The sequence below is a fragment of the Labrus bergylta genome, chromosome 21 (assembly GCF_963930695.1).
Source record: "Labrus bergylta chromosome 21, fLabBer1.1, whole genome shotgun sequence".
Classification (NCBI taxonomy): domain Eukaryota; kingdom Metazoa; phylum Chordata; class Actinopteri; order Labriformes; family Labridae; genus Labrus; species Labrus bergylta.
Window position 1 is genome coordinate 19,232,731 of NC_089215.1, and position 23,649 is coordinate 19,256,379.

The window sequence follows — 23,649 nt, forward strand, 5'->3', positions numbered from 1 at the left end:
TGTCCTGAGCTCCCCGTTGAGGGTCGATGGGGGCCGCATATGGCCCCCGGGCCGCCAGTTGCCCACCCCTGAGTTAGATAGATAGATACTTTATTGATGCAGAGGGAAATTCAAAGCATCCAGTAGCAGGTTACAAAGACGTACATGACATGAAACATTTGTTACAAATTAAACCACAAAACTGCCCCCCCCCCCCCCCCCCCCTGGTAGTGACTGGGTGCAGTAAATATGGAAAATGTAACATAATAGTGTAATGAACTGTATGACGCAATTTTGGCTTTTACTGTGTGTAATGTTCTGCCAAAGCAGTAATAATGTACAATGACAAAGCAAGGAGGGATACCACTTTTTATTATCTTTATTATTATCGGTTCTATTCTGCTCTTTCTTGACATTATTACATTCACTCATTATTTATACAGTTTAGTTTAAAAAACTTGTATTATCCTAATTTTGTATAGATAAATAAGAAATACATTTGGCCTCTCATGGATATATTTTAATAGAGCGTTTCTTTAATTGTGTATCTTGTTTTCACTATAAGCAGTTTCAGATTTCCCTTTTTGCCAACTTGCAATGTACTTGGAAAAGGTGGATTAAGAAAAAATATATACAAAAGAGTGAATCCAAACAGTTAGCCAACCCTTGTATTAGAATTGTATTTCCTTTGAGTTAAACATATGACGGCGGTATGGAAACTACAAACGATTTTATTTTTCTGACAACTTCCAGTATTTGTATTAGAGTTTGCAAAGATGCAGTGTTTGATTGTTATGATTATTATGATTATTGTGATTATTATTATTCATTTGTCGCCCTCTTGTGGCTGATAAACTTCATTTTGTTCTGTGAAGGGTAAGCGTGAGCCACACTCACTTTTTTTTTTTCCTCTTTTCCAGCGAAGTTGTTGTTGCTGGAAAAAGCGAAGGGGCCGGTCATGGAAAAGTTCTGGGATTCAGGGATTCCTTGTTTACATCCTCTCGGAGTACGCCGCGGGGGCGGGGTTGACTCCGCCCTCATTCTTTAGGCCTGACGTCATTGTCGCCTGTGTTTTTTATGAATGAAGGAATCCAACCTCAGAAAGCAGCGGAGTAATTCCGGGAAAAGGCGGACTGACATTTTGTCGCCAGAGTCGCTTCGACACAGCAGGTAAAATATGATCTTTCTCTAAATATTAAAGGTTTTAGTATTAAGCTTGAATTCCTTTAATAACAGGCGAACACAAAAGGAGCCATTACCGCCGGGGACTGGCCAACCGAGCAGGCAGCTGTTTAATCTGCTTTAGCTCGGCGGAGCTAGGTGCTAACATTACTAGCATGTTTAAGATGATGCGGATTATTTAGCCCCGGTCCTCACATTCACGTTTATATACATGTAACATTTGACAGTCAGAGGGGCTTCCCACTTCCTTATTTGACTGTATGTTTTGTAACTATTTAAATTGGTTATTTAAAGCCTTACTAAAATGGATGTCGAGGTTCACTCGTGATGGCTGTTTACTATAGCAGCAGAGCTTTTACTCGAGGCTGGCCAGCTCCTCTCCCTATAAGGATACGGCTGGTTTCTTCATGTAGCTAAACGAGTAAATACAGTTTCCAGGAGTGGCATGTATTCGACATTTCCTAATTAGTCATTTTGTGTAAAAAATAAATACATTTAAATGTGATTTTAGTGTAAATGAACGTTTGGAAGTGTTGCGTTCACTTGTTGCGTTCTCCTTTCGGAATTACTATGTCCTCTAAAGTGATATTTATAGTGAAGTATCGACGTGGATATACTGTGGTATTTGTAATAATAAAGGAGGACGTGGTTACAGCTGGGTTTCTTGGGTTTGGACCGCCTGGTAGCCTCGGAGGAGCTGAGCAAACGGTTTATTGCTGAATCACCCTGACTTTACGAAACGACGGCGGTCTCCTCGGTTTACAGTCCACCGGCGGGTTGGACGACACTGTTGCTGCAACTTCCACTTCCCACGCCTGTCGGGAAATGCAGTTTATTCTAAGCAACTACAGACTATTGTAACAGCTGTTTTATTTACCCTCTGTTTACCAAAACCTTCTTCACATGTGTTGCTGGCCTACTTTTGCTGTCTAAGCATATTCTTCTGTTTTGAAGACAAGTAGGCCTAATATTACTACTTTCATTTACTCAAACACCTTGTATTTTTATTTAATAGAAGACCCCAGCATAATTAAATGAATATACAGTTATGGAAGTCAAATTGAAAATACCTCTTTAAATTTGCGTAATAACCTCAACTGAGGGTCATAAATGGTATTGAAGTCTGTACCTCTCAGGAAACAACTAAACATGCCAACTTAAACTCAAATGACTGAACACACAGATTTTGAGTCTGGTTCTGACAATGAGGGGTTTTCCTGAAAACATGACCTTATCTTCAACATTTTGTTGTTGATAGATAAATTGGATCAAAGATCATGAATACACTGTGTCACCCGGCGAAAATGTAAAGGAGGAGGTGTTAAAAAGGAATTTACAGGCAGCTTTATCTTGTCTGCATCTATTTAAAAAAAAAGAAAACAGAGCATGCAGTGAGCTCATGGGTAAAGTTTCTAGTTGACTCCTATTGGTCACTCCATGCATATGTAGAATTCTTGTTTGTCACATTTTTCTTTTTTAAACTAAATGAAAGCTACGTTGCTGTAAAGATGTGAAGTGAAAGTGAGCACGTTCACTTTCTGAAAGCAATGTGGGAAAACACCCGAGTGCTTTAATGATGTCGGGGCAAAACATGGCAGACTCAGGGAAAGGTTGAGATATTTTGGCTTCACAGTCCACAGGTGTGGCTACTCGTTATCAGCATCTTAAGTGATCGAGTCACAATGGAGGTGGAATTAATACAGCTAGGATTGCTTTCAGTTAAAGTGCCGAGTCATTTCATAGACGTGACAGTGATGTGCAACGCAAGGCAAAAAACAACCAAGTGACTAAGAGGGGAAAAAAGCAGGTCAAGTTGGTCCAATTGGATGTTGGACTTTAACCCCAAACAACATTTGAGTGTAGGAAGTCTCTACGCAGTGTTTGGAAATTGTTAAGCAAGAAGAATGGGAGCAAACTTCCAAATAAAGCAGTGAAGGCGGCACAGACTTAAATAAACATTCTTACTGCTGTTATTACATCTTGTTACTGGAAGCTGCAATTTAAGTCTGCATAAACAATCTTGGCGTTTTAGTCATACCGAATGATTTTCAAAGGTTTCAGCTGTTTTCTACATGAAGGTTGTTTCTGCTTCAAATGTCACCTGAAAAGGTGAGAAATGTATTTCATCCGAAGAGCTGCCTGTCATCAGACACTTTCACAATAAAACGTTTTAGCCGTTGGTGTTGTGTTGACAAGAGGAAGTGTTGAGGGGATTGGTTAGGACACCTGCTTTGAGCAACCAAAGGGCAGACACATGATAACTTCCTCCTCAAAATTCCAGCTAACAGAGAAAGGCATGTTGCTTTCAAAACCTCCTTTTTCTTTCATATGTAACCACCGGGTTTAATGAGAGAGTGCGTTTTTGGAGAAGCATGAAAGAGCACAGGGTTCTCCTTTTCTTTATCGTGCATGACTGGCTGTCTTGTGAGCGGATGGTAAATGTCAGGCTTAACTTGGACCAAAACAGCATGATGTCCTGGGTCACATGTGATAATGTACCTTTGTTTTAAAATGTGTGTGTTTGTCCTGTTTCCGATCTTCCAGAGTGTGTGCAACTGAGTTGGCTGGTGCCTGGGGAAGAAAAAAAATCTTTGACAGTTCGATCATGACGACAGAAAGAAGCAGCAAAGCCCTGAAGGTAACACACGGCCATAAATCAACACTTTACATTTTTATCAATTGACGTAATGTTTAAAATTAATTTTGCCCATCCCTATGTTTATTTTGCATTATTGGTCAAATGTCTATTTTTCCTCCTCCCTATAACCTCCTCTCTTCAGGTGAAGCAGGAATGTGGCGAGAATGTGCCCATGCTGTCGGACAGCGAGCTCATGTCCCTCACAGTACGAGAGTTGAACCTCCACCTGCGCGGCCTCTCCCGTGATGAGATTCAAAAGCTAAAACAGCGGCGCCGTACTTTAAAGAACCGAGGCTACGCGGCCAGCTGCCGGGTCAAACGTGTCTCCCAGCGTGAGGCGCTGGAGCAGCAGAAAACGGAGCTGCAGAGGGAGGTGGACCGGCTCGGGGTGGAGAACGCGGGCATGAGGAAAGAGCTGGAGGGGCTCGGCGCGCGTCTCGCCGCACTGCAGCGGTTCGCCAGGGGATTAGAGGCCGGTGGAGGCCACCTACTGGCCACTGCCCCCCGCCTCAACACCGCCTCCGTCATCACCATCGTGAAGAGTCCACCACAGCAGCAGCAACAGAGAGAACAGGAGCCGTCCTAGAAGGAGCTGCTGGAACCAGACTGGGGGGGGGGGGGAGCATACAACCTGCAATGCAAACACACGCATATATACACACACACACACACACACACACACACACACCTGCAAACATAAAACACACACAAGCTGAGAACAGAAAGACGATATTAGTAGAAAAATACTAAACCCCAGTTTATGCTTCTATCACCAATTCTGTAGAATAACATGTGCAGGACTCATTCAGACCTGTGTTGACAGAGGTGTGTGTGTGTGTGACATCACCTAACAGACAACAACAGAGCTGAGTTTTCCAAAGCAAAGGCTAGAAACCGTTAAAAAGCATCCAGACCAGTGGAGGTGTCCTCCACTTTAACACGCTGCAGCTTAGTCGACTGAAATTTAATTTAGTGTGTTTAGCTATCAAAAAAAATGTAGGATTATGTTGCAAAAGATACAGCATATTTAATGTGAACGAGTCGAGTCATCACACACATATATATACGTACACTCATGCACAGAAACCTCACACTCATCGCCCAGTTCCACACAAGATGTACACATGGACTAACCTGAACTCTGACTGAAGCCAGACCAGCTCCACCAGAGCTACTGCACTTCCTTATGCTACCGTCTCCCAGCATGCATCACTTAGGCCGGGGGGAGGGGAGGGGAGGGGCTTCACCTCATGTCACCTGACCAACGGCAGAATACCAAGTGGGTTGGAGTGGACGTTTTGAGCAGCCTCCTCCAGCTGTACAGTATCTGCATTCCTGGTACAGTTGTAGCTGCTGGTTGTTTCTTATTTCCAGCACAGCTCATGTGTCTCTGTTTCTGTGTCCCAAAGAGTGAGAGTCTCTTTTTTTATTTTAGTCCTCAATGAAGAGTTTCTCAACTTTGGTTTCACTTGATGTGTTGGCAAGATCGTGCGAGATTTGAGTGACATATTTACAGCTCTGTTGTAGAAATCAAAAAGGAAATGATCGATTAAGAGCTTGTGGAAGAAGAAATGATCATTCAGAAAAAAAGGTTGAGCTGCACTGCATTTGTGAATACCGACGAGCTTTCCTTTCCTCTCATCGTATTCTCTTTTGGGTTTCACCTGTTGCCACTTCTCCCTCCCTCCATCCATGTTCAGGGAGAGCAGACGTGTACTGCTTGTGCACACATTTCTCACATCAATGCAGTGCCTTCAGTGTATTTTGGAGTAGCAAAATTGCAAAACCTTGCAGGAAAAAAAAAAAAAGTTAAAAACAGACTGTAATCACTCCTTGCCGACCGCACATTTCTCCGTCTAGGATCACCGGATTCTCCTCTTTTTTTTTTTTTTTTTTTTTTCTGCTGAGCTCCCTCATTTCTCATTTCACTACTGTGCAGTAACTTTGCTACAGTCTGCTATGGCTTCCCCCCTTTTTTCACACCTGCTAGACTTCCAACAACAGATGTTGGTCATTTTGCTAAAAAAGAAAGTGTAAAAGCAGAGTCCCATCTGGTAGGAATTACGCTTGAGGTTTCAAAGCAAATCCTCTGCATACATTCCCGTTGTGTGTTCTTTTATTTGTACCGTTTCTATGTGCTGTTGAGAGACGAAGATGTTGAGTGACATTTATCAGAGATATATTCTATATTTTATTTGTATTTAAAGGTAGATATTATGAGAAGACAAGCTAATGAGTGCTGTGATGTTCTATATGTTTTCAGAAGTACTTACTTATGACTAGTCTGGGGATATTCTCTGTCTAATTATTGTGTTGTGTGGCGATGATGATTACTTTACAAAATGTTAATTATTATTATTATTAGCGATGTAGAAATATGCTCAAAGCCAATGGCCATATTGCTGTATGATGACTTTTGTGTGTGTGTGTGTTTTTTGCTATGTCTGTCCTGGCTTGTCATAGTGGATTCTTGGAGGGATTTTATTTTTCTATGATGATTTGTTATGATGTTATTTGTCTGAAAAAAAAACAACAAGGTCACTACTGAAATGGCTGGGTGGGGTAGGATCACGAGGGTGTTAAAGGAAAAGTGGAAAGAAAGATTGAGATGGGGAAGAGGAAGAGGAGAGGAGAAGGTTCAAGAGTTGTTGAATGATGGAGAAAGAAAGTAGGAAAGGAAGACTTGGAGAGAGAGAGAGAGAGAGAGGTGGTGCTTTATTCACTTGAAAACCACCACCAGCCAAGGAGCAGCGGAGACGTGATCTGACAGGCCTGTTGTCATGGAGTCCGGGCCACTGAATAGTGCTAGCAATATCATTTCTAAAGCAGGCATTGTAACTCATTAGACCGTGTCGACAAATAAACTCCTAAAGATATGAGGCATATATTTAGCTATATGAGTATCAGTGTGGCAAAAGCATTTATTCTCGATATTTTAACGTCTCACTTCTGTCAAACTGTGCTGGATGTTTTGTAATACTCGCAAAACAAAAATGTTTTTTGTATTTATTACTTGTATTTTTTCTATTGTGAAAATTTAAGTACATTGTCTATTTTATATATTAATTATAATAAATGTTGTACATATTGTACATAATATGGTGTGTTTGTGGTGCATTGGGCAGGAGGACACACACACACACACACACACACACACGTGGTACATAAAGGAAGCAGATCTACAGGATGTGTTGCACAAGATCTCTCTGATGAGGAGATAAAAAGTCAAGTTCAAGTTTTGTTCTGTTTTTTTAATAGACTTTTAAGACTGTAAGATGTTATTTATTACATGTTTGTTTTTTAAATGTTCGCTTCTTTTTTTTTTTTTTACACTTTAATATGAGTCAGATATATTTTCATTATCAGACACACTTCACTAACAACTGTTAAAAACATTCAACTCAACCAGCTGATGTTTGCTTGAGATCAGCTAGTTAGGTATTTCATTATATTACTTATATTTTTGGTCCCTTTGCTCTCATTGGGTAGCACAGCTGGAGAGAGACAGGAAATAGAGAGTGGGGGGATGACGTGCAGCAAAGAGCCGAGGGTAAATCTCCCCTCGTTGGGCATTTCAGCCATGTGCTGGTGTTTCTTGTTACACTTTGGATGAAGCACATATTTAATGCATGGAAACTTTTACAGAGGTTTAACATTAGTTTGATCTACATTCTGACAGGACAAATTAAAGCTTTAAACTTTCACATCGAGAGATGGTGATAAGATAATTGTCACGTAAGCAACAGGGTTGAGAAATGTTTACTAAAGTTTTGAGGTTTAACACATTGGTCAATCACTGTCGACATCTTTACATCAAATTTGATGTTTAAAATGTTACACTTTGGCCAGTGGTCTAGTGGTTAGTGTGCATACCCCATGTACAGAAGCCATAGTCCTCCAGGCATCCAACCTGTGGCTCCCTCTGTATGTCATCCCTCCCTCCCTCCCTCTCCCTCTCTCTCTCTCTCTCTCTCTCTCTCTCTCTCTCTCTCTCTCTCTCTCTCTCTCTCTCTCTCTCTCTGCCTGATTTCTGACTCTTACCTTCTTTTCTCTAAAAGATAATCTAAAAAATGCTCGACATGGCACCTGATGGATGTAATTTACCTTGAAAATGTCTAAAGTGCTGAAGATGTTTGAAGTCCTCCTAGGCTCTAAATATGAGTGTAGTGTTTGACACTTTGAATATTCATCTGCTGTTGGGGGAATCATTTATTTGAGCTTTCCTTTAATCTGATATTAAAGCTCCTGTGAGTAGTTGGTCAGTGTTTATGAAAAATACTTGAATATTGATGCCTCATTATGACAAAACAACACTCTCAGCATTGTGAATGACAATGTCTATGTCTATAGAGTGATGCACAACAAGCTGCAGAAACAACTTCTTACATTTTCAACAGCAACGCTTCAAAGTGAGAGACACATTACACTATTCAAAGAAAGCAGAAGGAGTTTTTTATTTTATTTTATTTTTTAGATTAATCATACGTTAATGTCCCCAGGAGGAAATTTACCTTGGGCTAAAGTGCAGAGAAAACACACAGCTCTGTGCACCTTACAATAAACAAGTATAGCACATAAGCACAACCAAGACTGGACAACAAAGAGATATTAGGAAATGCTTTGTCCACAAGGGTGAAAAAAAACAACACAAACTGAAACCAAAGGTCCTCACTGCAGCTTTAAGACATACAAGCAGTGTTTAGTAGACACCGTGTTTGGAGCCAATTCTCGTCCCATAATAACCCTTATGTCAGACACTTGGAACCTTAATTTCATAGTATTCACCTTTCAGTGAAGTCAAAGTTATAATCTGTACAATAAGAATGAAATGCTCACATTAGGGTTAAAAATATTTTAAGAAGGGACGTCTAGCAGGTAATAAAATAATACTGTATAATGTTTTCTGCGATGGCTTTCTTTTTTAAATTGAGATTTATTTTGGGGCTTTCTTTTTTGCCTCTACTTGACCAGACAGTGGACAGAGCAGGAAATCAGGAGAGAGAGAGAGAGAGAGAGAGAGAGAGGAATGAGATGCGGAAAAGGGGCTGCAGGTCAGACTAGAACCCGGGCCGCCCGTTTGGAGGACTATAGACTACATACACGGGGTGCCACCCACCTTACCGCTAAGCCATTTGCGCCCCTGAAATGGCTTTCTTATAAATAAGAAACAAATAAACACGTCAGTCTAAATATCTTTATTTTTTCAGATCCATTTGACACAGAATAGCATTATGCAGCTTTAAATTATACAAAGTACTAAAAAAACAAAAGAGAGGGAATTGTAATACAAAAATTATGAATGAAAATAGAAAACTAAGTTGTTTTTTTTTCTCCTCAGCTCCACCTACACTATATTCAATATACGTATATGCACATGTGACTATATCACAACTACTCCTTCTGTAGGCAGCACTTACAGCTGATTTAACTTTAACCTACAGTATCTCCCCAACTTTATTCTCCTGTCACCTGATACAGCAGAGAGGATGAAGAGTGTCGTAGGCTTGGAAAGTGTGTGATGGATTTCAAAGTGCGGTCATTTGCTATTATTACAATATCAGACAAGGGGACCTGTGTTTGCTGTCCTGCATCAGTTTGTGTATCATCTTCATTTCCAGCCTGAAATTTACAGTTATATTTTTTTGAAAGTTAGTAGCTGCTTAGATTTAATACCTAGGATGCTGTTATTCAAACACAGGTGGTCCATTCATGGCTAAAGATGAACATGTGTTGGTACAGTGCAACGAGTGATTTTATTCTAATAAGATACAGGGTCATGTGCTGCTGGATGAAGCTCAGTCAGGATCAAAATAATCCTGTTTGTAACCATGTCAAAATGTAGAAACTCAATTACCCAGACAACACTCAGTAGTGTCTAAAAATAATCCTCTGTTTCACACACAGACGTGGCTCCCTTCCTGTTTATAAATAATATTTTGTCAGGCTGAAGCAGAAAATCAAAAAAGACAAAGAGAGCTGTCTGAGGCTAGGCTTGTATTTACCAGTTCAAAACACGCCGAGCAATAAGAAGACAACAAAGTGGCAGACTGCTGCTTGGACAAGCATGTCACATGTGCAGCAGGCTGACAGTGTGCTTTGAGCAGTCTGCCTGCTTGCGCCCCCTCGTGTTTACACAGAGCTACAGCAGAGCAGTGAAAGTAGTTACAGTAAACACGTTGGCAGTCTCACTATGACTCATTCAGATGACTCAAGAACTTCAATTATGTGTATGAAAAAAGAAAAGAAAAAAGCTGCTCTGTCTGCGGTGACGATGATTCCAGAGAAAAAGACTTCCAGGAGGGACAGAGCTGCACGTTCACACTGCACAGGTTATTTTTAGCTGAGAGGAGATTTAACTTCTCTTTACACCACGCAGAGTATGATGTCCCATATTATTCTGCTAACATAAAGTTTGTGAATGATATTTAGCTTTATACCATAGCTCAAAGCAGAACGGGTTAATATGTAAAGAGCATATTTAGAGTTTAGATTTAGGTCCTTCAATGTGAAACATTTACTAGAGCCCCACTGGAACCTGAAAAAAAAGAAAACATAACCGGGGGGTGTGTCTGGTCAAATGCAGAACCTCAGCATGTTTTAATGGACTTTATCGTCCTTATGTATTCATTATGAACATTAGGTTTACTTAAACACACATACAATGTAAATCTCAGTCTGACTTTTTGATCATGCGGGTATTCTAACATTGGAAAGGTTTAACTCTCCTCTACTGAGAAAAGGCAGCTAAAGTTAGCTTAACCTATATTTGTCTTCTGTTTTCCCTCAATCCAGTTAAGCTACATCATGGTCTGCAGAAGTCTACCACCAGAGCAGGCCAGCTCGAGCTTTAAACCCAGCCATTGAAATAATGCCCCAATTACTCCAGATTAATCCCAACAGACTCAGCCCAGTCTGCTGCAGCACATGTGCTTTATGATCTATAATCGGCTCTATTTGCTTCTCGTCTGCTCCATTAATATCAATAACATTGATCCACGGGGATGACATTCACCCATGTTTTTTTTTTAAATGAGATTCCCTTTAAATCCATCCCCAGCCTGCAGTGAGGATGTCCTTTTACATCAGATAAACATCTGTTTTATAACTTTATATTTCACTACTATCTGTTTTCCTGCAATGCCTCCTACTGAAGTAACGACGTCTTCTGTTTTCAGCACATTCATGGATATTGTAAATTCATATCTTGGTTTAAAATCTCTATACAAAGTGCAACAATTAAATCAAACTTTAAGGATCTTAGGAAAATTCAAGTGTTACTTTTTGAAGTGTTTTCATGACCAGGAACATTTTTGTTAAACACAACCAGGAAACATCTGGTAACCAAAGAGCCTTTACATTTCAAACTAACTTCAAACGTCCATGAGGACAACATATTGCCACTGAGAAAGACACATTAGAGCAAAAGAAATGAGATGGAACTGAAATGTGAAATTAAGCATCTTTCCAGGCCAAAAGTCGAGTATGATTCAGTCTGCCTGAGTGCGGCTCACTCACACACACTCGTGCCAAAAACGGACACAACACTTTATCTTCTGGCATAAAAACAACATAAAAACCACCCTGAAGAGTGAGCACCGACTAAGATGCTTCAGGAGTATGGGTGCAGAAATGTCTCTGCAGGAAGGCCCACGTCCTCAGTCTCAAAGAAAAGAAAAAACAAACTCTCCAATCACTGAAGAGGACTGGCTGCACAGGAGGATGAAGTACCATCTGGCGCTACAACAGTCTTATTAGTTGTTGCTCTAGAATTCGTCATCAGAGCTTAGTAGGAAAGTCTTCTCCGAGTCGCCGTGGCTTCCGACAGTGCCGTGCGTGCGGGAGACGGGCGGCGGCGCCCCCTGCTCCAGCGTGGACTGCTGGGTGTACTGCTGGTAGGCTGGAGAGAAGTTGTGGATGGCGTCCTGGACCATGTCGCCAGGGCTCATGGTTTCTTTCAGGCTGCTGGATATGCTCTTCATGGGGGCGCAGCGTCCTGCAGATAGAGAAGAAGAGAGAGAGGGCCGATAAAAAGGAGTTAATGGGGTTTGAAGGAATTGTAAACCGGTAGAGGAGGAGGTTAGGGAGAGGGAATAAAAGGTGAAGGGAGGCGAGCAATATAATTTAGAGGGGAGAGAAGAAAAGAGAAGAAGGGAAGGGGGTGAATGAAGAAATGAAGAGGGGGAAACATTAAGGAAAGGAGGATTTATGGCAAATTAGAAGAGGAAAGATCGAGGAGTAAGCAATGGAATGAGTGAAAGAGAAAATAGAGGTGAGAGGAGGGATGAGAAGAATAGAGTCCGAGGAGAGTGGGAAGAGGAATGAGAGGAGAAGAACATACATCAGAGTTTCAGAGGGGGGTTTAAGAGGGAGACAAAAGGAGGGGACATATGAAAAAGAATTGAGGACAGCAGATGTGAGTTAGAGAGAGGGAACAAAAAGAGAAAAAGGATTCACATCGATAGAAGACAGGAAGCCTGGTCAGACAAGGAAAATAAAAGGATGGAAGAGATTTATGATCAGGAGTGAGAAGAGGACTGATTTTAAAATAACAGCTGCATAGAGAGGAACCACATCACATTCAAAAACTAGAGTTTAAAAGAGAACAAAAACAAACTAGTAGCAGCATGTGAAGAGTATGGCGTGAACATTGTCAGTGATTAACCTACCAAACTCTCCGTATGTAAGGACAGGTCCTTTATCACGCAGCAGACAAGAAAGAGAGAGGGAAACAGATGGATGTGCAGAAAGAGGACAGGAGGAGAATACCCAGAAGTCATTTTAAAAAGAGTAGCAGTAATGAGAGGATAAGAGGTAAACATGATGTAAAAGACAAAAATAAGTGAGGGGGGGACTATAAAGAAGAAACATTTTGAGAAGTGAGGAAAAGAAGGAGACATTTGACGAGAAAGGATGGAATTAAAATGAAGAAATGAAGGTTTCTACGTCTATAGAGCCTTCATTGTTTTAGTACAAATAGAGTAAAACATTAATGGTAAATGTTTTTCTCTTCCCTTACCTTGTAAATCCATACTCTTATCCATGTAGACTCTGTATGTGAAAGCGTGGCGCAGAGCCAACGCAGCAAAAAACATCTCGATGCAAATGATGAAGTTCTGGTAACCAGCAGCGACCGTACCCTCGCCAACAGACACCTCCACGGAGTTAATCTGAGGGATGGCCCCGCACTTCTCCAGGATGGCGAGCAACATGCCTGATGAAAAAAAAGAAAGAAAACGTTTAATGAAGCTAAAAACAATCGTCTGATGCATTTCTGAATAGTTATGTCTGTGGTGCAGTGAAAGGTCTTACCCTGCCAGAAAGAGAGGAAGATGACTGATTTGACCATCAAGAACTTGAGCATGGGGCTGAAAGGGCGGAGTAGCTCCCTGGTGGAGAAGTAAAAGAGGAAGAGCGCGTAGAGAGACAAGCTGACGGAGATGTTGTAGACGATGGTGACGTACAGGTAACCGCCGGCAACGCTGTGGAGTGAGTGAAGAAGTCAGAGAAAACTATTTCAGTGATGCTGATTTACAGGATGTCTTGTTCTGCTACTGTTGTCGGTTAGCTGACGGCTGATCTCTAATCACAGAACGTCCCGAGTTGAAATGATAAACAGAGGACGCCATGATAAGCTCCTGGTATCTCTGTGTTGGCATCATTAAACATGTTTTCTGTGCTGATTATTATATATTTGTAAAACTTGTACTTCTAACTTATGACTAGTAAGAAGCTACAGTACTTTTGATAACCCTCCAGCCTCCCTTCCTGTACGGAGAACTCACTTGAAGTCTCCGTCCTTGTATTTGCCGTAGGCCTGCAGGATCACAGTGATGATAGCCATGAGTGGTTTGACCACACAGAACTGCAGTGTGGCTTGTTTACAGAACCGCAAGAAGCCAATGGAGTACGCCTTTCCCCTCAGACAGCAGGTGCCGTACATACAGCTTGACCTGAGGGGCACAAAATAAAACATTTATGTCTCTGATATTTACAGCAGCAGCAGTGAAAGAAAATAAGCACAATAAGTGTAATTGTCTTTAGTGAGTGTCTCATCCTCTGACACTTACTCGATGGGTTTTCCTCTGATCTCAGCCATGATGGCGCTCTCTCCTCCGAGGTATTCATAGCAAAGACTCAGGAAGTTATAAATCACAAATGCTGGGAAGAGACAAAGAAAGGAAAGTTTGCGGTTATTATTTTCATCAAGACAGTTTACTCTTCCTCTGTGACCAGGGTAACCTTGCACAAGTCACCAGATGGCAATTTAACAGTAACCACATTATAGGAAATGAAAAGGCAAATATGCCTGCTTGAAAGAATATCATACATTAAGTTTAAATAAGTATCCCTTCTTAAGGTTTCATTTTCCACTTGTCTTTACAAAAACACTCACATTGATCCAAAACAGCATGCTTCTTCTTTAAATAATAAATGACAGTGTTTTCTATTTGAGTGTGCCAGTCAGTCACGAAAGAGGCCAGCGTGCAAATATACGAGGACCCTGACATCGATGCAGCTAAATGGAATTAAGCAATCATTAATTGAAGGTGTGGCAGCTCTGCTTTCCTACTGACTACATGCCAAACTGTCTCTCTCCATTGTCTGATGAATAGACTGGAGTCTAAGCACAGGACTGATATTATTGTTGTCAATCCTCAGGGGGTTTTATTGTGAAACAATACATTAAGGAAAATAGATGGAGAAGTAATCTTTTAAAGCTGCACCAGGCCATTTTAAATGACAACTAAAAAAAACCTAAACTGCTAAGATACTGCTAACTGTTAAGCACAGCAGAGTGAATCATTCAGACACCCACAGACCCTCAAGCACTCTCACATGATTTCCTGTCACACGCGTTCTGACTTCTGCAAGAACGCATGTTGCTGAAGTACTGAATGTGTTAGGTTCTAAAAAAAAAAAAACAGTGGTGACTGTGATTGAAAACCAGATGTAACTTAATACAGATGTAAAATATTTGATGTAAAATATTTGAGAAAATCAATAAGAAGTCAGAACAAGTTACATGTCTGAAACATTTCACACATGAGCACACACGTCAGCAGGTTTGAGTCCAGGCAAGATCCCAAAGTCCTGACTCAGTTTACACTCCACCAAATGATTCACCGTTAAAACATTTGAAATGTATTTTCTCAGGATGACGAGTGTCAGAAAAGATCTTCTGTCTCAGCAGTTTTCAGAGGGGGGGGGGGGGGGGGGGGGGGGGGAGAAACCCTGCTCACCTGCAGCAAACTCAGCTAGCGTTAGAGGACTTTCATGAAACAAACCAGGTGAGAAAGACGACTCAGAGGACCCTGATGGCTTTAGTTGGAAAAGTTTATAGAACTTGTCTGAGGAGGAATTTCGTAAACAGAACACATGGAGTCTACACAATGTCAAGTCAGCTCTGCCAGACCTGCCGGTGAATATAGTGATGCATTTTAGGGAGACATTTTTATTCCAGGAGTAGGTGGACATCAACAAAGAGCTAAGTAGAAAGTAAATACTGGAAAAACAGGACCAGGGTCTTCCAATGACAAAACTGCATCCCATCATGCATCAGATTACCACAGCTCTAGCCCCCATAGTGTCCGTCAGAATTGCACTCGCAAACTTCAACCCTCCAGCTGTGAACCGTTCAACATCAACTGTATTGACTTTGGCTCTGTGTGTCCGGTGTCAGCAGTTCAGCGTGGTGTCTGCGCACAGAGCACCACAAAGTCATCCCGTATATTCTTTTAACTGAGGCAATCAATATGTGGTCTCTGAGTCTGTAAACTGCAGTGCTGGCTGCCCGGCTCTAGCTCTATTACAGAGAGGAATAATGTTCAAAGTCCTCCCATTAAAAGGCTCAAAGAGACACTGAAGAGGTCTGAAATATGCTGAGATTTAGAAGGTGCGGACTTTATTCAAGGGGAAGAGGCCTGCTTGTGCTCAGAGAGTGCATATGCTCACAGCCCACCTGTTGTTGTTACACCACTGTACATGGCTAAGCTGCACACACACAACCTGGTGAAATACCACAGAGTATTCTTTGAATATTCCTCCTCAGAGTTTAAGTTTTAAATATGAACTTATACGTTAGCTACATGTACTTTTAAGTGTAAAAAGTTAGAATGTTGATCATTCAAATATGGTAGAAAAAGATCATAAAGAGCAGCAAAGCGAGTAAAATGACAATCAAACATAAAGGCAGACACACACACACTTGTCTTTATATCGTTCTGAGGACCTGGCTTACTCAAGCTTAAGCCTGACCAGTGACCATAAACCTTCCCTTTACAATAAACACGTGTGAGCTCAGGCCGCAGATTCCTCCTAACTTTGTCGGCAAGACTGTCAAGCTGCTCCTCACGAGGCTAGGAGATCAAATGCTCCTCACACACACACCAACAACCACTCACACACCTCCCTATGTGATTATATTCACCAGAGTGTCTCTTGTGACCAGTGGATTATCTCTGCTCTGTGCTGCTTCACTGAGAGCACGATGACGACCAAGAGGCTCATCAAAAACACAGCCGGGCTAATCCTGTTAGCCTGTTAGCATGCACTCTCATGGGGGGGCGTATTGGTGTGACTGTGCATGTGAGGTAAATTAGGGTGAGCCCGATGGGTGTATATCAGTTAACTGTGAAAGTCGGGCATATCTTGTGTGTGTGCTATATCGTGTAGGGTTCAAGAGGGTGTATGTGTGTGTGTGTGTGTGTGTGTGTGTGTGTGTGTGTGTGTGTGTGTGTGTGTGTGTGTGTGTGTGTATGTGTGTGTGTGTGTGTGTGTGTCACAACACTGATCTGAAAGCAGCTGCACTGCTGGAAAAGATTCTGGTTACATCAGCTGTCTGCTGCTGAGATAATAAATTCTCCTTTGACTCAACTTCAACTCCTCCCAAATACGCAAAAGAGCTTCGCGCAGCTTCGTCACTGCCTTCCGCGGTCTCCCGCCATACGTCAAAACGCCTGTCAGACTATACTTGGGTAATAATATGTCATGTACACCATTTATCTGTCTGACTGAGTGAGCAGACAAGAACTGCTTCATCTGCTGTGAGCAGCTCTCTCTCATCTCAGCTGTTTACCATTACGCCCTTTCCCCTCTCCCCAAGGATCCCTGTCAGCATTGCTTGTTGCCACGGTGATACATTAGCCCTGTATACAATGAGAAAAGTAAGTTTGCAGCAAGTCCGGTTGAGGGAAACTCATTATCCGACGCAGCCATTCTGGGATGAGGAAGATTTGTGAGCGCAGTTGCTATGCAACAGGTCGGTCAACCTCGTCGAGGGAAAGATCAGAGCACAGCTCACAGCAGCAGTGTGGGTACAGGAAGTGAGAAGAAGACAAAAAGAAGGGAAGGAGAGGTTTGAAGAGTAGTAAAGAAGATTTGTTTGATCATGGGGAAGAAGTACACACGTTAGTCAAGTAAGGGAAGATCAAGCCAAGGGATGAGTAGAAGTAAACGGAGGAGGAGAGCCTTCTGTCAGAGGAAGCAATATGACAAACACCAGACTGACGGCATTTCTTGCCAAAAGCAGAACCAAACATAGAACGCCTCTATCCACATTTACATTTACAGGCAGTATCTCAGTCTGTAGGGACTTGGGTTGGGAACCAGAGGGTCGCCGGTTCAAGTCCCAGTGCGGATCAAATCTGGAAGTTGGTCTGGTAGCTGGAGAGGTGCCAGATCACCTCCTGAGCACTGCCGAGGTGCCCTGAACCCTGAAGGCACTGAACCCCCTCCCCACCATCAGCTCAGGAGCCGCTCCGTCACTCTGACATCTCTCCATTAGTGCATGTCCATCGGATCCTGTTTGTGCATGCGTGTGTGTGTTCATGATTTACAGAGTGTAAAAACTGAAATTTCCCCTTGCGGGGATCAATAAAAGTTAATCTCATTTTATGTGACATCATCAATACAGCAACACAGGAAGTGACACCACTAAGCAGACTATTTCTAGCCTCCACAGAATCGGATTCCCAAATTTCTGCTATTTCAAGAATGGAAGAAAATCAGAGACTTGTTTTGTTTGCGTCATCCATTCGCTCAGTAAAGCTGTCAGCTCAGCCAAACGTTTCTGATCTGACAACAAGTAACGTCCATGAAATCCCTCCTCTAAAGACGCAGCGTTCAACTGTTCCACAGTGGTTCCTGCTAGAGTCAATCAAATCAACATCTTATACAAACCACATTCCTGAAGAGATTTGTCAATAAAATGTCAAAATGGGCAGGAAGTACCACTCCTCCTGTCCATTACATAAGAACACTGTTTAAAGAAGTACACAGGTAGATACAGGATCAGAGAAAGGCAGGAATCTAATTAGCAGGAGAGAGAACTTTGCAGAATAAAAACTTATTGTGTTAGTAGAATAATCTGTTGATGATAGAAAGACAGACTGTTCATCTCCGTGTTTCAACAAATCAACTGGAAAAGTTGCCCTAAATCAGACTGAAAGGATTCCAACCACAAACCTCAATCTATCAAAGGTGTAAATGTTTTGTTTTCCAAGATGACTTGGAAATAGGCCCACCAATACTTCAATATCAGTGCTTTTTCTTCACATCTAACTAACATAAAATTACTTATCAGGACTTTAGACTGATATGGGATTTTGGGGCCGATATAGATATTGACATTAGGAAGGGAACAAATCAGATACCCACATACTGACTAATATCTTCAATCTGAAGAGATAGATATAGAAACACATTTATTACGTTGATCCCTCAAATGCTATAATGCAATGAATCGGTCCGGCACAACTCACTTATGATATTTCAAAAAAAAAAAATTAAAACATTAGTTTTTAAGAGAAAGCTCTTCCTCTGCTGGTTTTTATTTTTGCAGCTATTGGTTTTTATTATATGTAAAACATTTTTTTAAATCATCTAAAAAGTTCTTGACAAATATTAAGTATAATTGTTATCATTGAGTAAGGTAAATAATGGACAAAGCTCTGCGGAATAAAGACAAAAGCACCATCCTTACCCTCGTAGCAGTCCCTGACCGTGTCAAAGTACACGTAGTACTGGTCGTTGGTGAAGAAGAGGAGGCTGAGCCAAGAGTCAAAGGCGTAGATCGGAACAATGAAGAGAATCCTGACGATGTGGCGCTGCTCCCTGGGTGAGCTGTAGAAACGCAGGTGCATGTAGATCTGGGACAGACACCAGGGACACATTAAATATTTAAAATGAGACTTCTTCCAGCAGATTAAACTTTTTAGATTTAAACTTTACAATATGGAAATGTAAGTTCAAACATCAGCACTATGATGGAATAATTAAAGTATATGAAACAATCTTGATTCATACAAAAATAGATTCCAAAGCTTTGTGGCATAAGTATGAAAAGCGGCTTTTCTGGATGTAGACTTTTAATCCCGAATAAAAGGGCTTCAACATTTGTGTAGGAAGATCGGACAGGAGAGACTTTAAAAAGGATAAAGAGAGTTGGAAACTGAAATAATGATATGTTAAATTCCTTAAATGGTAAATGGATTTGAGCTAGTACCGCATGTCACGTTAACCCATTAACACCACATTCACATGCTGATGGCAGAGGCTGCTTTATAAAGTGTCCATTCATACACCTTCACACGCCACTGACACAGCAGCAGGAGCAATTGGGGTTCTATTTTCTTGCCCAAGGATACTTCAACATGTGACTGCAGGAGCTGGGGATCGAACACCTGACCTTCTGTTTAAGAGATGACTGACTCTACCTCTGCACCGACAGCCGCCCCTTACACTGTGTATCATCAATATCTATGTGCTGCCTTGTCAGTGTGTAAATGTCATTGGCCTCTACAATCAATACACAACCTGACGTGATTTGACAAGAATGTGTGAGAGAGTTTTTTAAAGGTAAAAACTCTTGGGGCGGCAATAACCTAGCGGACATGTCGAGCATCCCATGTGCAGAGGCTGTAGTCCTTGTTGCAGCAGCCGTGGGTTCGAATCTGATCTCGGCCTTTTGCCTTTCTAATAAAGTCAAAAAAGGCCAAAAAGAAAAAAAAACACCTCTAAATCCATTCAGCCTTTTGTCGTTCCTTTTGTATTACAGTCAGACTTCATACAGCCGCTTCATCCACCTGGATCAAGTTTCACCTCTGTGTGCTATGTGCTTCTGTTTTTGTGTGTATTCATGCTCAGTATCACAAACACCTGCCTGGGGATGTTGCCAAGCAACCCCTGCCCTTCTCTGGGCCTGAGCAGATGTGTGTTTGCAAGATCAGGTCACCTGAGCATTAGACAAACATGCACACCTTCCTGCATTATACACTTCACTTTTTTTGTGATAAAGGACTTCAGCAGAGCTTAGTCAAATCTCTAAATCTGTATCTCCAGGTGTGAAAATAAAAATCATACCAAGACTTATTTACTCTCCTCATAGACTGTTTGGAGGCAGTTACCTGGTGACAGGTGAGGAGGAGTGCAGTCCAGACGAAGAAGCCAGACACAGCCTGAGCCGCCGGGGTCATGAGAAAGATGGGCTGGTCTGGTGTCAGCAGAGGGGCTTCAGGGAGCCATGAAATGTTTGGACCCGCCGGGACTGCTGTTAAGGGGAGACTGGGTGCTGCCACCAGGGGAGAGTCCTCACCGAGCCTCTCCGAGAGCGGCACATCTCGTCTCCAAAGCCTCGACATCTGAAGAGACACAGAGGGGACGATGAGGACAGATTTCTGAATACTGAAACTCTTGCTTAACTGTGACTTCACATTCTTTGCTATGGATGTAACGTGTTATCCGAGATAGGAAGGCGGATAGAAGATAAACACAGATAAACTGTAGGTCAAGCTTTCACAGTGAGTCAATATGTGTCTGTGTCATGAACACAATAGTATCTTTGTTGTCCTTAAAAGGAATGAAAACAGGTTTCAGTTATAGCCTACATTTCACAGAATGCCACATTACTGCAGCCAAATGACATGCCCCAACATCTACTCTCCAGCTTGTTTGTATCTTCTGAGGTAACGGAAGGCAACATGTCATTTAGCTGCAAGGCATTGTTGTAATTTGAGTCTTCACTGATTCCTCCTTGGATTATCTGACACACCGGGATAAAATGATGAGGTGTGTCAGAAAATGCTCTTTAATTTACTCGCATACATAAATAGTCATTTGCCAGCTCTGTGGCAAGTCACATAAATAAAACAGAGTGCTGCAGCTTGTAGCCCAAAGCAGATTTTCAAACTGCACAGCTGGTCGAGCACAAACGTTACATTTGTAAAGTGAGATGACTTTAGGCTTTGATTGCTTCATGTCGCATGTTTGAAAACAAACTAATACAACCAATTACTGTGTTGTTTTTCCTTCATTTTATGGTGGAAAATGATATGTCTGTTTAATTCTATGTATATGTCTCTTAAATAAAAAACCCTATCAAACAGGTACTAAGAAAACAAGGTTTTCCAAAATATAAATTGGAGCGCTATCATTTAAAGCAGTAGTTTTTAATCACTGAAAAGTTAAAAGCATCAACCCTTAAAACCGTACCCTAGAAATAATCAACATCTAAAATGGCCCTATCGTGTTCCATAATTGTGTAAAAACTATCCTCCCATCCTCTGACATTCACATACAATCCAATGATTTGTTACCATAGTGACTGGAACATGATATAAGAAGGCAGACGAAAATGAGGAGAAAAACAAAAGATGTTAAATCTGCTGCTGATCCTTTTCCAGCTCCTGGAGCTGACTGGACTTGAAGTGGCCAGAAGACACGTTACATAAGCAGCAGGGCTGTCGCTGTCTTCATGGTGACACTGACATGTTCTCAGGGTGCGTTTGTTCTCTTATACCGACGGACAGTTGTCATATAGAAGAGGACTGAGCTGGGGGGAGATGACGATGACCTTGATGATGTGGAGGTGGAGAGTGGGCTGACGCAAACACACTCACACATCGTTTCAGATTCAAAAAAGGGATGGAAAATAATTTTTAAAAATGGGCAGCGCATGTGCACAAATTGTTCACCGAATGAGCAAGAGGGACTTTAACTTTAAGGGGAACGTGACAACCAATGGTCACGCTGCCATCATACAAACAGCACAGACAATGACAGGCTGACATAACGCAATTACACACACAACACACACAACACACACCTCTGTTTAGTTTATTTACACACTAATTACTTTAAACTCCTGTGATCTAATTTAATAGATGGATAAAATGGATTAACCTGCTTACACGCTTCTATACGCAGGACTGAGAAGAGTTATAGTTTGTTTGTGTGTGTGTGTATGCACTATGGTAGTAGGAGAGGTCATTTGTATTGGTTTGCCAGAGATCAGCAGATCCACATGTCAACAAGGAGAAGTGAAGGCATCAGCAGCAACACATGCACACACAATACCAGTGACAGTGAAATGCTACGCTGGAGCAAAAGGGACATCTGTGTGTTTCATTTCAAAGGCGAGCACACACACAAAGGAATAACATCAATGAAGGTCAGGAGTAAAGAAAGCAACAGATGGAAAGGGGGTGTTGGGAGGCAGGCAGGGTGTGCTTATAATTTATAATAAGTAATGATATATGGTTGACAGCTGACTAGATTATCACGCTGCAGCTTTAACAACAACAACAACAACAACAACAACAACAACAGTGTGTTTTAGTGAGCTGAGAGCAACGTTAACATTATGCACTGCTGTCTTTGTTTACAATTGTTTCCATAGCAGTGATTACATTTGTTGCAGCTCAGATTTAAAGCAGCGGGTGAATCTGATTTAACAAGTTTGGACGCTCACATTCAACATAAAGTAGCATTTTGCATTAGTAGCAGCAGAGCTTGAAAAGACTTACCTCTGCTTGCAGCCAAAACAACAAATGGAGGATTTCTTTAAGGCTGGAATAGAGAAAGAGACATGACATTAGTCGTGTAAATTATTGTAATGTAAGGACAAAGTGTTTCCAGCCTGTTTTAAAGGCTCACCTGGTAGATAGGTTGTTTCCTTAAACTCCTCCTCGGCTCCGCCAGTCAAACCAGAAATAACCTCGAAATGGCCTTAATTCCTCCTCAGAGCCCCGACATCCATGTTGAGCCCTCAGCGGACCGTCCCGTCAACCTCTGCGCACCCCCCCGACAACTCACCTCTAAAGTTTGTTTCTCATGCTAAACTCTACCTAAATTAATCCTGTAACGCTAATGTCTTCGCAATAACATCGCCTGAAAGTCAGTGTTTCGAGAGTTTAAGCAGCAAACTCGGTCGCTTCACTCCTTCTCCTTCCTTCACTCCGCTGATTTCAAACCAATCCCTGTCGGATTAACTGTAGATCAGATGAGCTCCGCCCACTCCGCGAGGGACGAGCCTGTTCAGCCAATCAGACACAGACTACCATTAACAACCCGGAAGAGGGCGGGGTTTGTTTGTTCGACACTGAGCGTGCGCGGGGTCTATTCTCGGTCCTCCTGGATGGCAGGGGAAATGAGATGTGGGTGATGTACTGAACAAGTTGAACACTGCCCCCTCACTCGATGATTAATCATTTGTTTACCACTTCATGTCGTCATATGTGTTGTCAGAGTGTGGGCAACAGATAATGAACTAATAAACTCCTGGTTCTTTTATACATTTATTCTGTTACTTCAAAGTCTTCTTTGAGTTAACTTTTATTTTTCCCCAGGTGCACTGAAGGCCTCAATGTGAGCTTTTATCTTTGATGCTGCTGCTTCTTGAGGATTATTTAGTGCTTTGATGACAATAAAAGATTAAGCAACAAGAAACAAACATGTTTAACAAAAGAACAGTCATAGCGTTTTATTTTTTACAGATTAAATTGTCGTAGCCAAACTTATCTATCATTATATTTATTTCATTCTGCTTTACTCATTAAGTCTACACCTTTCTTTGT

General features: G+C 41.7%; 2 protein-coding genes across 3 annotated transcripts; one reads left to right on the forward strand and one right to left on the reverse strand.

Moving 5' to 3' along the window:
* The first annotated feature begins 931 nt into the window (after window positions 1–931).
* maff (v-maf avian musculoaponeurotic fibrosarcoma oncogene homolog F) lies at window positions 932–6,896 on the forward strand. Its single transcript, XM_020644831.3, has 3 exons — window positions 932–1,149; window positions 3,706–3,799; window positions 3,942–6,896. Exons 1-3 carry the CDS (start codon window positions 1,061–1,063, stop codon window positions 4,383–4,385), a joined length of 627 nt encoding a protein of 208 aa, XP_020500487.1. The 5' UTR covers window positions 932–1,060; the 3' UTR covers window positions 4,386–6,896.
* Window positions 6,897–8,979: 2,083 nt separating this feature from the next.
* On the reverse strand, window positions 8,980–23,049 carry tmem184ba (transmembrane protein 184ba). 2 transcript variants are annotated; one of them, XM_065949425.1, is made up of 10 exons: window positions 22,730–23,049; window positions 22,600–22,642; window positions 20,203–20,436; window positions 18,780–18,945; window positions 13,867–13,957; window positions 13,582–13,749; window positions 13,109–13,278; window positions 12,816–13,010; window positions 12,466–12,492; window positions 8,980–11,792 (listed from the first exon to the last, which is right to left on the reverse strand). In XM_065949425.1, the coding sequence occupies exons 3-10, from the start codon at window positions 20,434–20,436 to the stop codon at window positions 11,563–11,565; spliced, it is 1,281 nt and encodes a 426-aa protein (XP_065805497.1). In that variant the 5' UTR covers window positions 22,600–22,642; window positions 22,730–23,049; the 3' UTR covers window positions 8,980–11,562. The 2 variants fall into 2 exon arrangements, with proteins under 2 accessions (XP_065805497.1, XP_020500428.2); XM_020644772.3 differs by lacking the exon at window positions 12,466–12,492.
* Between the last annotated feature and the right edge of the window lie 600 nt (window positions 23,050–23,649).

Bases quoted from the DNA above. Each gene is read 5' to 3' on its own strand.
- tmem184ba (XM_065949425.1), bottom strand. From the start codon at position 20,436: ATGTCGAGGCTTTGGAGACGAGATGTGCCGCTCTCGGAGAGGCTCGGT. The intron at 13,279-13,581 runs GTGAGTTCTCCG...CTCACTCCACAG, and splicing joins TACAAGGACGGAGACTTCAA to CGTTGCCGGCGGTTACCTGT. The intron at 12,493-12,815 runs GTAAGGGAAGAG...TGCGTGATAAAG, and splicing joins TAAGAGTATGGATTTACAAG to GACCTGTCCTTACATACGGA.
- maff (XM_020644831.3), top strand. From the start codon at position 1,061: ATGAAGGAATCCAACCTCAGAAAGCAGCGGAGTAATTCCGGGAAAAGG. The intron at 1,150-3,705 runs GTAAAATATGAT...CCGATCTTCCAG, and splicing joins GAGTCGCTTCGACACAGCAG to AGTGTGTGCAACTGAGTTGG. The intron at 3,800-3,941 runs GTAACACACGGC...TCCTCTCTTCAG, and splicing joins GAAGCAGCAAAGCCCTGAAG to GTGAAGCAGGAATGTGGCGA.